The 15,877-nt window shown below is 46.9% G+C and overlaps 1 protein-coding gene and 1 long non-coding RNA gene across 7 annotated transcripts; both read right to left on the bottom strand.

Annotated features, from left to right (window-relative positions):
• Window positions 1-815: 815 nt before the first annotated feature.
• Window positions 816-4,923, bottom strand: SZRD1 (SUZ RNA binding domain containing 1). The gene is made up of 4 exons (XM_026089897.1): window positions 4,890-4,923; window positions 4,596-4,673; window positions 3,495-3,749; window positions 816-2,838 (listed from the first exon to the last, which is right to left on the bottom strand). The coding sequence occupies exons 2-4, from the start codon at window positions 4,637-4,639 to the stop codon at window positions 2,736-2,738; spliced, it is 402 nt and encodes a 133-aa protein (XP_025945682.1). The 5' UTR covers window positions 4,640-4,673; window positions 4,890-4,923; the 3' UTR covers window positions 816-2,735.
• A 61-nt stretch (window positions 4,924-4,984) lies between these two features.
• Window positions 4,985-15,797, bottom strand: LOC112977490. Of its 6 annotated transcripts, XR_003257522.1 has the most exons (4): window positions 14,341-15,797; window positions 13,224-13,279; window positions 12,647-12,950; window positions 4,985-12,435 (listed from the first exon to the last, which is right to left on the bottom strand). It is a non-coding gene; the product is annotated as an uncharacterized LOC112977490 (long non-coding RNA). The 6 variants fall into 6 exon arrangements; XR_003257520.1 differs by having other exon boundaries at window positions 4,985-9,036; window positions 10,802-12,435; window positions 12,647-15,797; XR_003257519.1 differs by having other exon boundaries at window positions 4,985-10,925; window positions 11,077-12,435; window positions 12,647-15,797.
• Window positions 15,798-15,877: the final 80 nt, after the last annotated feature.

Genomic DNA, 15,877 nt, shown 5'->3' with positions numbered 1-15,877 from the left:
TATCTCCAGGAATGCCGTCTCCCCCTGCCCGCAGGTCGGAAGCATCCTGGCTCAGCATGCTATAGGGGTGGATGAGCCGGAGGGAGAAGGGCGCCGCGGTCGCCCCCCCCTGCTCCCAAGCCCCTACCGAGTCGTCTATTAGTTACGCGAGGTCGGTGCTGGAGAACAAGGTCTGATGTGCAACTAGCAACGATTGCAGGCACCTGACTTACAGGATAACCAGGCGGGAGAAGACTTCTAACGTTGGCAAGGTATCCGAAGCTATGTCAGGAGCTTTTTTGCCAGCAGCTGGCCCTCTGAAGTAAAAGCTATTTTGAGTAATAGTTAAGGAAAGGCGTGGTGACTACGGTTATTGCTAATGTCTTTCTCCCTTCCCGCTTTCCACCCCACCGACCCTTCCCTCGCTGAGCTGCTCTTCCCGGAGACTTTTCTTTACCACCAGCCTGCAAAAAAAGGGGAACGCATCCCGCCAAGCAGCCGTGGGGTGCTCGCACGGATGCCTTCGCAGCGCAACCCGAGCCCTACCTGAGAGGGAGTTCAGTAAACGTTAAGACTACGGCCTCTTAAGACCACAAAAGATTTAGGCCAAACTCCTGGTCTGACCGGACTTCTGCCCCCCTGCGGTTCTCTTTCCCACCTTACAGCAGAGTAAATAACGTCATCCTGTACCAACCGTTGAGGGCTCACCTGATTTGGGGACTCACGGTGGAGGGTGGCACAGATTCAATTAGCAGATTAAGGTTCTAGCAGATTCCAGCTCTTGGTACACAGGTAGTTTTATTTTACCAGTAATTTCTTTTTTTTGTTTTGTTTTGTTTTTTTTTTAACTGTATTTCCGTACACGTCTTGGTTTATCATATGGGAGTCTCCCATACAACGCAGGGTGGAAGATGCTCTGTACGTTTGCTTCTTTTCAGGCAGAAGTAGTTAGATTTGGTTGTTTACTGTTCAACCTACTGAGCACACACGGTAGGCAACACTGCACCTGTACAGAATACGTCCTCTGATAACCAGAAGTGATATTCTAGCTTCTGAGAACATAGCAATCAGCCAGACCACGGCCGTCTCAGCCAAAGGAACCGTCTAAAGCCTTCTGTGTCGGCAGCCAGGGGTCACGAACGGTCCAGCCCATTCCTCTGCCAGGCAGGTCCGTCTACAGTAAGAGATCCTAGCAACATGCAGAAACACTTCTAAGCCTGGAGTCGCTTGCACACAAGCGGCGTTCTTCACATTCCCTCCAAACAGAGCATTAGTGTTCATCTAATCTCTCAAGACAGTAATATTAAGAGTAGGTCAGCTTTCTCGTCTAGGGTACAGAGAGTTAGACAATGCAATAAGACAGACAGCATTGGGCACAGGCGAAGCATCCATATTCAACAGTGTCTTACAATAAACACGTTTGGTGGTACCTGGTATTGCTCCTCCGCAGCTATCATCCAGGAAAGTTTTCAGACTGCAAGCTGGAGTCCCTGCCTCAGACCCTGTCCTCTTTTCTGGGAGCTGGAGGAGCAAAAGCAATCAGTTCCCTGCAGCCTAGCAGAAAGCCAGCTGTTACCGCCCACAATGCAGGAAGACAGGGAGTTTTCCAAACTTTATTGAACGCGTTTTGTTCCCAGCGTCTGTGATTTCTAGAAGTAAATGCATCAGGTACAGCACTGACTTGTACCGTAACTGAGAGATCAGAGCCTTCAGTCCATCATAAGCCACTTAGGTTCAAACCTTTGGAGCAGTGGTCGTCCTGCCCCTGTCATTACGTCAGCCACTTGACAAGCACAGGCTTTACAGAGCCGGGCTCCTTGACCATGCATTTCATGGACCAGAAGAGAGCCACGCGGCACTGCCTATTCTCTTCCTAGCCTGTAAGTCCAGATGCAACAGAGCCCTAATTCATCACCGCCCTGCTCTTTGCTGCAAACAGTAACCGGGCAGTAGGCATTTTCACGGGATCTGTCCACATTCCCTTCTCCCCAAATACAAAAAGATGTATTTTAAATTTTTCCTCAAGCCAGCAGAAAACACTAGCCAAGCTTTAACAGGTGCAATACGTAAACTAGGTCAGACTCCACAGGCTTCCAAGGCCAAGGCAATCGGAAAGGCCAGGTATCCGGGAGTCCGCTTCCATTTGCTTGGCAGCGGTAGAAATACAGAACAAGAAGCTAAGCTTGCCAAATCCTAGCCATTAATGTTGCAGAAATTCATTGAAACTCCTTTTAGAACACTTAACTACCTCTCTCAATTAAAAACAAACTAAAGAGTTAAAACCCTTCCCATGCACTCCATTGAAAGTTGATCTGATATACAAACAGAAAACAAAAAGAGATCCTTTGAAACAGAACTTGCTCTTAAAGTGATGAAGACAACATGCGCATCTGGGGAGGCTTCCCACTTTTTTTTCCTYAAATCCCAGGTTATGAGTACAACAAACATTATTGCTGGCGCTAGCTTCAACCAAAAGTGGCACACACGACTCTCTGCACCCGTCCGAGTCCTTTATACCCCCCCCTCCCCTTTCCTTTTACAGTGACTTGGGACAGCCCTTGTCGGTATGCCGATCACAGTGGGTGGAGCGGGGAGGTCACAGTGCATGGGGTTTGAAGGTCACAGTGGGCAGAGCAAAGGGGATCACAGTGCAAGTAAACCAGGTAGTTCCCTTTGCTCAAGTCCATTTGTCCACCACGGCAGTGCAACCCGTGGCGGCTGACCCTGCTTTCTGCAGCATGATCTCTTGCCCACGTTTATCTGCGTTGTTTGAAGCCTTGTGAACCATCGGGACCCAGTGGCTGCCTAATCACATTATTGGGCTGTCTGGTGTCTTCCGGCTGGGAGATCCTCGTTGGCCTGCAAGGAGAAAGAAGATCAGAGACAGACGCAACATGTCTGTGTAACATCACAAGCCTTCAACAAAACGCTCTCGCTTCCACTTCAGTGGAAAGCCGCTGCCACAGCTAATGGACTATCACAGTCCTGCCATGTTCCCTGGGAGAAGGAACACGACCGAGAGTTAACCAGCACTACATTTCTCCACAAGGTTTTGGGAATCTTTTTCTTGAGCAGCCAAGACCCACACTGCATCTAAAAGGGAGAGCACAGTGCCTTCGAACAATCAGCATTCATTTCAAAGTGCCTAAGTTTAACTGTCCCATCCACAGGCGGCAGCTCCCATAAGTTAAAACCTCCGCAAAGGCACAGATACATCCTGCCAAAACAGCTTGGTTGCCTGCACTCCTCACTGCATCCCCAGCACRCCCTTCCAGAGCTACCCTATAAAGCACTAAAGGTTATTGCAGGCCATTTATCAAGCGCAAGCACTTCCTTTAACCTGCCACGTGCTTGAGCTTTATGATGCCCCGTTTGCAACCAAAGCGCCCCTTTGAAGCAGCTCCATCTGCTTCATTTTACACTTCAAGGAATGCAACCTTTCTGATACAAAGGTGCTTGCAAGGACTACGCACAACGATGCCACCGTGCTGCCACTAAAGCCAAGGCATTCTCACCTATCTAGAATTGGTTTCTCCTGCTCCTCTTCAGGGCTCGCGCTGCCCAATATTCGTTTTCTGGCTTCCGCGTACTCCGCCTCCCTTTGCGCCAAGGACTTCACAGGGAACGCTGGCCTGCTAGCGGAGTTGGGATTACTAAGCACGCCGTTCGTCGTCGGCCTCTTTAAGATCCTGATCTGCGGGGGAGGACCTGAAGGAAGGCTGTCGTCCTGAATCACAATCGGCACTTTAGGAGGAGATTTTGATTTTCTACTGTTTAAAAGAAAAACATTCAATCAGTGTTTGTCTCCTACTGCGAGCATGTTTTTAGCTCTGCACACAAACGCGTCCCGGTCAGATGTCATTCCCATGACTAAGAGGCAGCCTGTAATAATTAAAGACCTTGTTACATTTGTAACCCTAAACTAAAGTGACAGGCAGGTCTGTAAGAAATTAGCTCAATAAGGGACAGAAAACCAGTCTCTGCCACACTGGACATCTTTAAACTCGAGTGAAGGAAGGAAAGGCAAACACTGAGCAGAAAAGCTCCCTTTTAAACAGGTGAACAGAGTCTGAAGTTTTGCTGCTAGTACTTGTTTTAAGAATTAACTTCAGATTTTAGTATCTGGATAGCCAATTTAGCCTTCTTTGGGGCAGAAACCGGATGCTTTGTAAGGTACCTTAAGCACCACAGATTTTCCAAGAAAACCTGAAACACCTATATTCAAAGACATTGGTTTAAGCATCCTGCTTCCACTCCCTGTGTTTTTTAGAGCTCCTCTCACCAGAATTCCTGACCTTTGACTTCAACCTTGCCGTTTCACTTCTCGGAGCCAGCCGTGGCCCCAGTATCACCATCCGAATTTTTATAGTCCCTTCTCTGTGTCCCAGAGAAATAACACCATGACTCTGATCTTTAAGCGGTCTACTAAGAGTCAGAGGGATGGGGGCAAAAAAAAAGACTTGTCAGAAGTGCGTAGAAACAACTGTGCTCGAGGAGAAGACAAAAACACCCCCCCACACCCCCAGCCCAACCCAAGGTAAGCAGGAAAGGAAGTCTTACTGATGCAAGGCACAGCAAGCCAATTTAGGGCTATGAGTTGGGATTACCTGACTCACCCATTTCTTCCTTTGAGTGTCTTTTTCTTAAAAGGCTTCCCCATAGCTGTAGCTACATCCAGTCTTGAAGACCCGGCTCTGAAATAAAATCACTCTCAAGAATCTTTCCGCTACTCTGCTATGGATCGAAAGGGCCACCTAGTGGCATGATTAGAGAGATTCCCTATTTCTTAACTCAAATCCAATGTTACCTACTCAGTTCGACATTTCCCATTGTACCCGCTCCCCAGGCCTTCAAGATGTCCAGCTGCACCTCAGGAAAATAAGGTTTTTCAGACTGCGCGGTGCCATTACCTTTCCTTCTGTGTGATCTTCAGCTTCTTTTCCAACCATCGGACTATCTCCTACAAGGGAAGGAGAGGGAAATTCGGGGGAGGAGAGGGAAAAAAAAAAAAAAAAAAAAGAAGTGAAGGCTCACCTTGGAGAGCAGAGTTTGAGTCTAACCGCACACATCTTGCATTCTACATTTTAATCTTCCATAGAGCAGTGCCCTATTATATAAAGGGCAGAGAGAGCTTGTCTCATTCTGAGAGCGACTTGCAAATCAAGAGGCAAAGAACAGCAAACTACCACAAATACTTTACTGTATCCATTAATACACATACAGCCATACTAAGCTGCAGATTTAGCGCATCGCGGTGAAAAGGCAGCTTTTAAGTCCATCTCCCCTGAAAAGCAGCTTTAATTCTCAGGACTTCAGCAGGCAAGAAAGCTCTGTTAAGGGCAAAGAGAGCAGCCAAAGGAATATAGAGTAGTTCAGGTTAGCAGAACAAGGTACTCCCAGATCGGGTAGGAACCGGCACCAAACTTCTGCGGCCGAATCCTTTTAAAGCAGCAGCACGCGACCAGGGTGACCCACATCAGGCCGTGCACCTCGCTTCAGCCCCAGCSGCCGTGCCGAGGACTAGCCGGCAGGTCTACATTCCTGCCGCTTGCTGCAATAACCCTCCTTTGCAAAGGAGTCCCTGCCCTGCCTGACACGCACCCGAAGACTTGCTGACTTAGAGCCTTATTATCCAACCACTTTTTTTTTTTTTTCCACGTACTTCTCTTCCCAATAGAGCTGCCAAAGCAGTGGCTACACGAGAAGACAGCTGAATTATTCCCGAGTGCCAACGGAGCGCRACTTTAAGCGTGTCAGCTTCTGACTAAGGCTCACACCTTCCTTAGCAAAGGTGTTCACATTTTGCAATCCAAACAATTACACGGAAAAATCCTTGCTAAACAGAAAAACAAAGCCAGCTTTCAGTCACTCAAGTCTATTTTTTGGTAACCTTCCCCGACAAGCCACACCTTACCGATAGCTTTAGATTCCCATGACCGCCCACGCTATTACAAGAGCAATATGTTTTATTTAATCATCAATGAGAGGGGAAAAAAAGTAACCGGGAGTGTCCTAGTTCCACCAGCTGATAGCTGGCAATACTCAAGGAAATTCCAGCTTTCTGCCAGAACGCAGTTGCTCTATTTTTCAGGTCCGTTTGCTTAACTACGGTAAAAGCTTGCTGGCAACAGAGCCTGCCCCGCTGTCAAATACCGCAGGCAGGCGCAACCTGGTAAGAAACTATGCTGCCCAACATCCTCACCCTGCAGTTTGTTTGCACAGTAATTCCCCGACGCACCAGTAAGCCGAGAACGAACGCAAGTCACTACAAGATGCCAAACCGTGGCGTTTACTCTTGGTCACGCAGCTCTACAGCCCACAGTGTCCTCTATCTGCAAAGAGACAGTTACAAGCGATTTTGGAAAGGTATCATTGGGCGGGAGGTTGATTTATTTATTTATTTTCAGAAATCTGTACTCAGAGGCCACAGTTGTTTCATAAGAAGAAAACCAGCCAAGGGCTTAACACGTCATTGAAGTGAAGGCCGAATTACAGTTAAATCCTCCCGTCACGGGCAAACACACCTGCAGTTTCCTTCCTCTTCTAGGGGACTCTTGAACTTGTGACGGAAAAAAAAAGAAAAATCCAAACGCTGCTCGGGAGAGGGAGAGCTTATGCATCAGCTGCCTCCTGCTCCTGCCTGCAAAAGTGGAGGAACGGCTGGCTGGGAACAGGAAGGAGAGAAACGGATATCCTGGCCAAGGATGGAAGCGCTTTGGACCGGCTGGCGGCAAACAATGAAAGTCAAATGAAGGCAACGTAGTTAGCTCGTCTGCCTGCATGAGGCCAGAAGAGGTCACATCCTGCTATAGAAGAGTCTTTAAAACTCTTTTTCAAACTCGAAGGGTTAACTGCGCCTCCCCAGGGTCTCGTGGAAGCGGGCGACTGGAAGGAAGCTTCCTTAAATATCCCTGATTTAATACTTCATCACACAGGGGAGAGGCACAAGGACAGGAAGACGGGGCGGAAGGCAAGCAGCACATTCAAGAGCATCTCCATTCATTTATTTCACGACACACCATTTTTCAACGCTGCGCAGCGACCGCAGAGCCAACACCCGTCAGAACCACAACAGCCGTCCTCGGCTGCACCATTTAAAAGCCAACCTAGGGCAGATGGGCTCCTCCTCACGCTCGACAGCCCATCGCAAGGACAGCCAGCCATCACCGCAGAGCACGAGAACACGACAAGCTACAGAAAAGCCACGTGGAAAGCAAAGTGGAAGCAGAGCCTATGGAAGAAGCTTGCTTTTACCAGTATGTGAAACTTTGGAGCAATTCGAGAGTGACAACATCATTCAGTTTCTTTCCTGGCAACAGTATTATCTGGCTGGTCCTCTCTGAAGGGATTATCACTTCGAGCTCTTTTGTATTTTAGGGAAACACCCCAATCTATTTCTCTTCCAATATCACCTTTCACAGCTCACTCTGTGAAACTACCTGATGTAGCAGCATTTCCTGAGTTGCCAATAGTTTCATTCATTACTTCGTGCCATGAAATCAATCCACATCTCCTCAAAAAGTTACTGCCTCAGCTACACCACATCACGTCTGCACTCAGCTTATAAATGCTCTTCAGTAAGATCCCTCTTTCGCTACTTACGTTTAGCTTTCCAACCGGGGTCACCTCCTCTGCGCTCTAGCACCAGAGCGCACAAGTGCTTCAGGTTCCTGGCACAGTGTCAGATAACTCACAAGCGTTCAAGGGATTCGGCCAGGCAAAGACACTTACCCAGTCGCTTCTGTTTTGCTCTTCCCCCTTTCCTTCCTGGCAGGCRAGAGACGGCTCGTATACAAGCCATATTTCTACATTCCTGTAGGCTTTGCAGGTCAAACCTGGGGCTGCAGTTGTATTCTTGACACTGCAAAAAGTCACGTCAACCCCATCATCTGGAAAACGCTCTGATTAATGCAACTGTCACACCGACTCCAAGCGCTGCTGGACAGCTCTTTGCACACTTTATACATCCAGGCCTTGAACACAGGACGGCCTCCGAATACATCCTCGGATGTCAGTGCCCACAACTTCCCCTCCCAGGAAAAACAGCAGTTCTCCTAATTTGATCAACATGTGCAAGCTTATTCCAGAGGAATCCTTCAAAACCTGCCATCATAGCAGTTAACCCCTGCCAAAACGAGCCCTGCACAGTCTCAAAATTTTGCTCTCTCCTACTACCGTGCAAATTTTGCAAAGTACCTCATGTTTTTGCCTCTCGTCCCACTGTAATTTACAGTGGCCTCTAAGCAAACACGCACAACCATGGTCTATAAAACACCACTAGCAGATGTGGCAGTTGCCCTGCATCTGGTGAGCTTCTCACCGACAAGTAGCAACACAAAGAGCAGCTAAAACATCCTCTCGGTTATAACACCTATAACTGTTAGAGCCGCTACATATTTCTCCAAAATTGGATGCTTCCTTTACACTTAAAAATCATGGTATAATAAACTACAGTGATCAGTCCCTCCAAACACACACACCTCACTCTCACCCTATCCGAATAACAGTCTTTCTAGAGCTGTGATCCAAATAACCCTTGTCACCGGTGAGGAAAATCCAGCTTTCTCCAGAAATCCACTAAACAATTGGGTAGAAAGTTTTCCACTCTGTTCAAAACCAAATGTCTAGCATAAAAAAAAATAGCTTCATGAGCACTTCTCAATATGTTAGAAGTTTTTCAGTGCTGAGATTAACCCTGTACTTTCTCAGCAAAAGTCACTGCAAACTCTTCATCTCTATTCGAACTTAAGTCTGCTACTTCCATGTTTTGAATTRTGGGGATGGAGGAGCTCAAATCTGGAGAGCGTTGCCAACTCAAATGAGCAGCCCTTAAACACCCAGCAAAAATAAATGAAGACATCAGCCACCTCTCCTCACGCATCCGGAGGTTCGTGAGGTCAGCCTGGGGATTTTGCCGCCCACATTTAGGAGCTCGAGAAGCGACACCACCTGGACGCAGCTTATTCTTTAAAAAAAGATCACGGTCGCTGCTCCTCACGGATCTGTTTGCCTGCTGATGTCGTTCCCTTTCCACTGCTATCTCACGCTGTCGCTGAGCTGCGTGGGTAACGAGATAAAATTAGGAGCTGACTTGCAGCACAAGCGCCAGAAACACTACAACCACCCAAAGGCACGAGGCTCGCAGGAGAGGCAATTAGAGTTGGCACTGGAGGACATCATGCCATTAGTTGGGCAGGTCACGCTGTCCAAAAAGTAGTTATTAATCTTCTGACAGTATGAATCTAGTAGGGAGACTCTTCTAGCTTCGACTTCYCAAATTGTGTATGTTTACATCACCAAAGTCTGAGCGTGGTTCGCATCCCCGTTCTCCCTAAAAAAGCCCCTCCCCAAAGATTAGGAAAGAATTTCAACGAACTATTTTTAGCACCATTATGTCTAGACACTAAAAAGGACCCAACAAACAGCGTGACGAAGACACTGTTCTTTGACATTTAAGCCACATTTGTAGAGGACGACGTAATGGAAGCTGAAATCCAGCTCCACCCACCCCAGAGAAAAACAGGAATAAGAAAAATATCAGTAAAACACTCCTTAAAAAGTAATCAAASACAGCCAGTAAGACACAAACCTACTGCTTTATCTGACACTACTACAGTCTCTCAGCCTAAATAAGAACTCCGCCAGTATAGCTGTACATGTAATATAATGTTTATAATAGCAATATAGCTGCTATTTTGCCCCACTGATGGCAAGTTAGAGATGGATGCTCTCCCCCAAGGTATCGGAAGTGTGCCCCCCCAGGAAGGATACATGGAGATCGGCTCATACGGATCACACTTTCATATGGGTCTAGGCACCATGCCAAGCAAACTTTGTTGTTGGGCTTATCGCAAAGCAGTAGCGCAGAGAGAGCCGAGTTAGCCCTAGCTGTTGTCTACGAAACTTTGCTGGAATAACTGTAGTTAGGTCAGATACATAGAGAGAATTATCCTCCAGACAGTTGCTGGCAAAGGCTTTCCAAACAGACCAAATAACAGCAACTCCAAGCTCCGCTGATACGGGGGAAAGGAATAACAAGATAACTGTTGTCAGTTTTTCTTTGTTTTCAAGTTGGCTGTAGAACCACAGCTGAATGTTTGAAAGAGGGCAAAACTTAAGCACCCTCTACATTTTTTTTCTCCCCTCTACCTCCAAAATCAGGTTACTTTGCAGAAAGCAAGAGGAAATGCCTACCATCCCTCCTGCTGGAGCACAGAACAGGCACTGGAAAAGGAAGTTGAGCTTTCCTAGAAATACGATAACATTTCCRATACCCAGCTCTAAAGAAACATTAACCACGTTCTTTGATCTATTTACCGGAGACTACTTTTGAACACAGCCTTCTACCCTTGCTCACTCAAATAACTGAAGTTGTAAGATCAAACGCAGGAAGAGCAAGTTTGGTCCAGAGTCGCATCCTCCTACGCCAACACTAAACCAAGCCTTGCCTACTTATTAAAAACACCATTAGATACTCTGGCATTTTATAAAGGACAGGAGATAAACTTCAAGGCCTGGTTAATGTTCTCTTCTTTAGAAAACAGAGGTTTTAGCATCTGAGGTTACAAAAGCTGTTAATGGGTACCTAACAACTCACAGCTGCAAGCTTCTGACTCACTGCTTCCTAAGGTACATTGAAAATATCGTCAAGTAAGAGCAGGAGATAATGCTAAGATATCTCCAAACTGACTCCTCATTAGCCACCTATTTCTTTCATTTGAAGATAAATTAATATGCCATTAATTACTGGAGCATTCCAATTCCTGAGGCTATTGGGAATCAGACTGCTCCATTAATTAATTCACTAAGTTGCTCTGCTTACATTAGATCCTGGCAGTGGACTGTACCCAACGCGATGCCAAGAACGCCACAGCTCCTTTCAGCTGTGCTGGTGTTTCCATCTTTCACAGGCAGATAATGCTTCTCAGCAACTATGGTTTAAGAGACTGCAAAACAAGACATGAGACTATTCTTAGGAGCAAACCTGGCAAGAGTCTTGTTCTTACAGGCACCCCATGGTATTCCCAGCATGGATATATATTACAGGGGGGGAGGGAAGAGCTCTTAAGAGGGCTGCAGCTCCTTCTCCTTCCGCACCTCCTGCGGCAGGCTGCTCTCAGTCACGCAAATGCTCCTCAGACCCTCTCCCAAGTCCGGATCTGGAATATATTTACACCACCTCTTGCTCTAGAAAACCAGAGGTTAAACCTTAGCAAAAGCCTTCTACAGTCCTCCAAGAAACCAGTTTTCCATTTCTCATCCATCTCGCAAGCCCTTCTCCGCGTATGCCCTCGCTAGCGTCTCTCTGCCTCAGACACGAGCGACAATGTTTCTACGCAGTTTCATCGTATTGATATTGTGCAAAGGCATCAGCACATTTCCTGATCAGCAGGAGACCATCCTTGCCTTATTCACCCACATTACTGACTACGGTCACTCGGTACATCCAGCTGCTCAGGAAGGTGAAACTGCTTTAAAAAATAATAATAATAAATAAGTATCAAATGAACAGAAACTGCTTCCAAGTGATTCAGGCAGGACCAGACCAGACCAGACTTGCAGCAATATCCCAGAAGTGATATCCAGTTTGTGGTATTAAGATGCTCATTCCTAGCCTAAGGATATCATTTATCAAAGAAACTGCCTCTGCCTAGGCAACGCTGCACAGTAGGAACGGAAACTTTCATTTCCCCATTTCAACGTTTTGATCAATTACAAATACCTAAAGCAAATACTTAGTAAATGTTTTACCAAAAAAAATCATTTTAGTCCATGAAATCAAAACCCGTCCTCATGGCACTTCTGCCTAACATCAAAAATCAGCAGTTGCCTTCTTGGGTTTTCTTCAGTGTACAGTCCTGAAGGAATGCACGCTGAACCCCCAACTAATTTGTTCCCTAATCACAAAAGCAGTCAGCAGACTATGCAGATTGGAGGTTACAGCACTACACTCCTAAATATTTCCCTTTGATTCTGTGTACTTTGATCACATTTAGCAACTTCAAGCAACAGGCTGGCCCAAACCTAAATTAAGCCCTTTATAACTGCTGAATCTGCCGCCCTCGTTAAAGCGTGAAATCTAAGGCAGGTAATCCAGTCTGTTGCCAACTGCCACTTGCAGGTCAACAAATGCAAAGATGGTAAAAACAAGAGTTTTTGGGGAGTCTCGGGTGAACAGTCCACTTAAAGCAGGCAATCCCCGTACCCGCCCCCCAGCTGTAACACACATACCAGGAACAAAGTTCAGTCACCCGCCTTCAGTTGCTCACATCCTCCCCAAATAGCTGGTAATTAGATGATCCGAGGGGGTTTCTGTTTCTTGTGGCGAGCGGTGAAGCAAGGCACATGCTAACCGAGTGACAAGGACTAGACTCTGGACTACGTCAGGTTAAGTTTTAAGCGCCCACCGGGAGATCAGAGGCAGCAGTTTTGCCCTGTAAACCGTCTACCAGCAAACTGAAGTAAATAGAAACAAGGCTTTTTTTTTTTTTTTTAAACTATTGTGAGTTGTCAGCTAACATTTTATCTACGCAAACATATTCCTGACTTGAAATAAGTTACTAATTAGCAAGACAGTGATATATTCCAATTCTAGATAGCCATGTTTTATTTACAGGAATAAGCAATCAATTCAACTGAAGAGCGCCAATTCAGACTTGCGTATTACCTGTTCTCTGTGATCCCTGGCTTCCATTCCAGTCTCGGAGCAAAGCTTCCAACTTGAAGTTTAATTATTATTTTAACCAGGTAGGTCGTCTCATGTGCAACAAATACACCCCTCATTTGTGATTTTCCTCTTCCCTAAAGCCAGGCAGGCCACACAAAAGAAAACTCAGCTATGCATCAAGTAATATTAGTGGTTACTAACCTAGCCCAGGTCTTTGAAGACTCGCACTCCATTTCTTACTCTGCCATGAGTCTCTTGCACAACCTCAGACAAGTCACTCGTTCTTCACGCATCAGTCCTTCATCTACAACCAGAAGACAAGCAAGACTCCCCCATTTCAAAAAAGTTCCAAGTATCTATGCACCTAAGACTGCCAGGCCTAGATAACGTAGGGCCTTCGTAACAAATACTACCGGCCAGATTTACAGGCATCGTAATTCTGCTGCATCAGCTCAGTATGAAAAATTCACACCTCTTCATTAATGCTGTTGTGCCTGCAAATTTCTTGGAGGACATGAAGCTATTGGAGCAGGGGGCATCTGCTCAGCATATGGTCACTCAGGGTGGTGGCACATACCAAAGGAGAAGCTCCTTTTTCCAGCAAACATGCGGTAATTCGGATGACACAGAAAACTAAAAGACAAAGAGAAGCTGAGTTAAAGAAAGAAAAAAAACCTGTTTAAGTAGCTATATTACAGCTACTTCACTGATCAAGTCCAAAGCAGATGATTTGCATCAATTTTGTCTGGGCTTTCCCCTTTCGAAGCTCACCCGCTTTCCCTCTACCTGCCAAGATCTTAGCACTGCCTGTTTCAAATGAGGAGGATCTGCACTAGCTAAACGAAGCAACGTTAGCACAGGGAGGCCATGGCATCTCTGGTCAGCCCAGAACTGCCTCCTGCTGAGGCTACCTTCTGAAATTGCAACAGGCAACATATCTCAGAAGCCCACCATTCAGAAGCCCTCCACAGACCTGTTTCATTACATTTCTATTTCCTCAGTTATTAAGGGCTGACATTGTAATCTTTTGAGGGCCAAACTCCACCTAACTTAAGCGACAAATATCAGCTGAAGAGTCGATAGCACGTACCTCACAAAGACGTAATTGGGAAGTATAACATATACGTGCTGAAGAGTCTATAAAATAACAAGTCAAGTTTACATTCCCGACTGTGTGAAGTATTAAAACAAGAATAAACATTTAAAGTTGCTCCTTAATGTTTGTTATGTTTAATGTTTTATTGAATATTCCTATTCAATACTGACCACGTTGTCACATCTCATGCCTTTAACTTGGGATCTGTCCTGTGCCACCCCAGAGGGCAATTTGTAACCCACACCTGGTAAAATACAGGTGGAAGAAAATAAAGAAGACTCCCTAAGACAGAAACTATTGTGATCCCAGGACCAGGCCAGTTTCATATGCTTTTCCTGTACATAATTTTTCCTCTCACACTTCCAGCACATCGGTCTCATTAAGGCACTTCTCAAGCTTCCCTGCCTCTACAGCAGGTTTTTTCACAAGGAAAAGCAAGTGTGCCCGAAATAATCGTTCAACTGGCAAGCAAGCGAGGCAGTCACGCTGCCTGCTCTGCATCTGAGCCCCTTCCTGTACTTAGTTCCTGTTTCTCTTTCATGAATCTGTCTACCCGGTAGCTTTGATTCCTGTAGTAGCTCAGAGACCCAACATGTACCAGCATCAATCCGGTTCAAGAAAAACGCCAGACAAGATCAGATTCTCCTCTCTTCTCCTTCATCCCAGTCAGCTTTTAACTTCCTGCGGCCACAAGCAGCAGCAGAGGGTCTCTTTCCTGCGAGCCACAGTTTGAGAATGACCTTCCTGAAGTCTCCTGGTGATGGTTGCCAGATCTAACCTGAAAGCAGCTTCCACTTCTCCTCTTACATAACAGTAATGCCTACTGGAGACAGGAGGGTTTTTTTTGTTCCAACTGCTTTTACAGACACGTGAAGCCTGGACAACTGTAAAAGCAGCTGCGAGCATGGTGTCGGCTCCTCAAGACATCTCTCTGCTCTCCACTAAGCAGTGCAAGTGCCACTGAATTTACGAACACAAACACTCAGCAGATCAGATGTGCTGGGAAAGGACTTTATAAAGGCTAAGTAACCAAGAGATTTCCCCATAAGTGTTTTAAAAGACCAGCGAAAGGTGTGAGCTGAAAGGACAAACGGGAAGAGACAACTGACGCCGCGGATTTGAACAGCCCTACAATTTTAAGCCATTACTCAAGGCCACAGCTATCATCAGCTCTCGAGACACAAGTTATGTCCCTTCATGGAAGGCTTTCACAAGCACTGGAATTAATTCCACCGCCCTGTGTGGGACTTCCCATTTTTGCAGTATTACAGGGTACGCAGTGAGGGCTTTCCTTACGCTGCCAGCCTTCGCCTGGCATCTTGCACGCAGCTGGGGGAGGGCATTGAATTACAAGCTCTATTTCCCTAATGTCTTTCCCACAAGCTGTAACCCAATCTCCTTCAGCACAGCACTGACCAGAGTCAAATTCGGTCTCCTCACGTAATTGTTATAAAGTCCTTCTGCTCCCCGTTCGTTAAAGAGCCCACCGAAGTTATTAAAACAGCGACCTGCCTGGCACGGCTTCCCTCCTCTCCTCGTGCGGTTGTGAATACCCCACCGATCATCCACCTACACTGCTGCCAAAATAAGGATTTGATTCYGCCAGCAAAACACGTACAAGTGCTTCAGAGCCTCTCAACATGACAGACAGGCGGAAAACTTAAACTAAGAAGCTGGCTATGAAAAGGAAGTTGAGCTAGAAAACTGAAAGYTAGAACTGGCCGTGCTAAAATTACCCTCGCTTGCCTTAAAAAGAGATTCAGAAAAGACCACAGCCGAGTATAGTGACACAGAGAAAGGGCTTCTGCCTCGCTGCTGAGGCGTGTTTGAAGCGGACCCCAGCTGCAGGTCACGAAACACAGCCCACACATCCGCCGCGGGGGGAAGGCACGTTGCAAGGAGCCACCCCGGCGTCTGCCCCTCTGCCGGGCTCGCGTGGGGCTGGCAGCGCGCCTGTGACCCGGTCCCAGGCCCTCCGCAGGGAGCCCAGGAAGGTGCTGGCAGCCCCCCAGAGCCGGGRGGCCGCCTCGCAGCGCCGGGAGAAAAACGCGCGTGGGAGCAGCGGTCCCACGCGGACGGAGGCCACGGCCCCTTTAAGAGGCCTAGCAGGCGCTCAGGGGCTGGCGCCGCCGCCC

This window comes from Apteryx rowi, unplaced genomic scaffold, assembly GCF_003343035.1.
Source record: "Apteryx rowi isolate R43461 unplaced genomic scaffold, aptRow1 scaffold_835, whole genome shotgun sequence".
In the NCBI taxonomy this organism is placed as follows: domain Eukaryota; kingdom Metazoa; phylum Chordata; class Aves; order Apterygiformes; family Apterygidae; genus Apteryx; species Apteryx rowi.
The sequence above is the reverse complement of the archived record's forward strand: the minus strand, read 5'-3'. Positions and strand labels throughout refer to the sequence as shown.

Coding starts and splice junctions, on each gene's coding strand:
- SZRD1 (XM_026089897.1), bottom strand. CDS start 4,639: ATGGGGAAGCCTTTTAAGAAAAAGACACTCAAAGGAAGAAATGG. Junction 3,750..4,595: donor ACACTCAAAGGAAGAAATGG/GTGAGTCAGGTA, acceptor TCTTTTAAACAG/TAGAAAATCAAAATCTCCTC. Junction 2,839..3,494: donor GAGAAACCAATTCTAGATAG/GTGAGAATGCCT, acceptor TTCTCCTTGCAG/GCCAACGAGGATCTCCCAGC.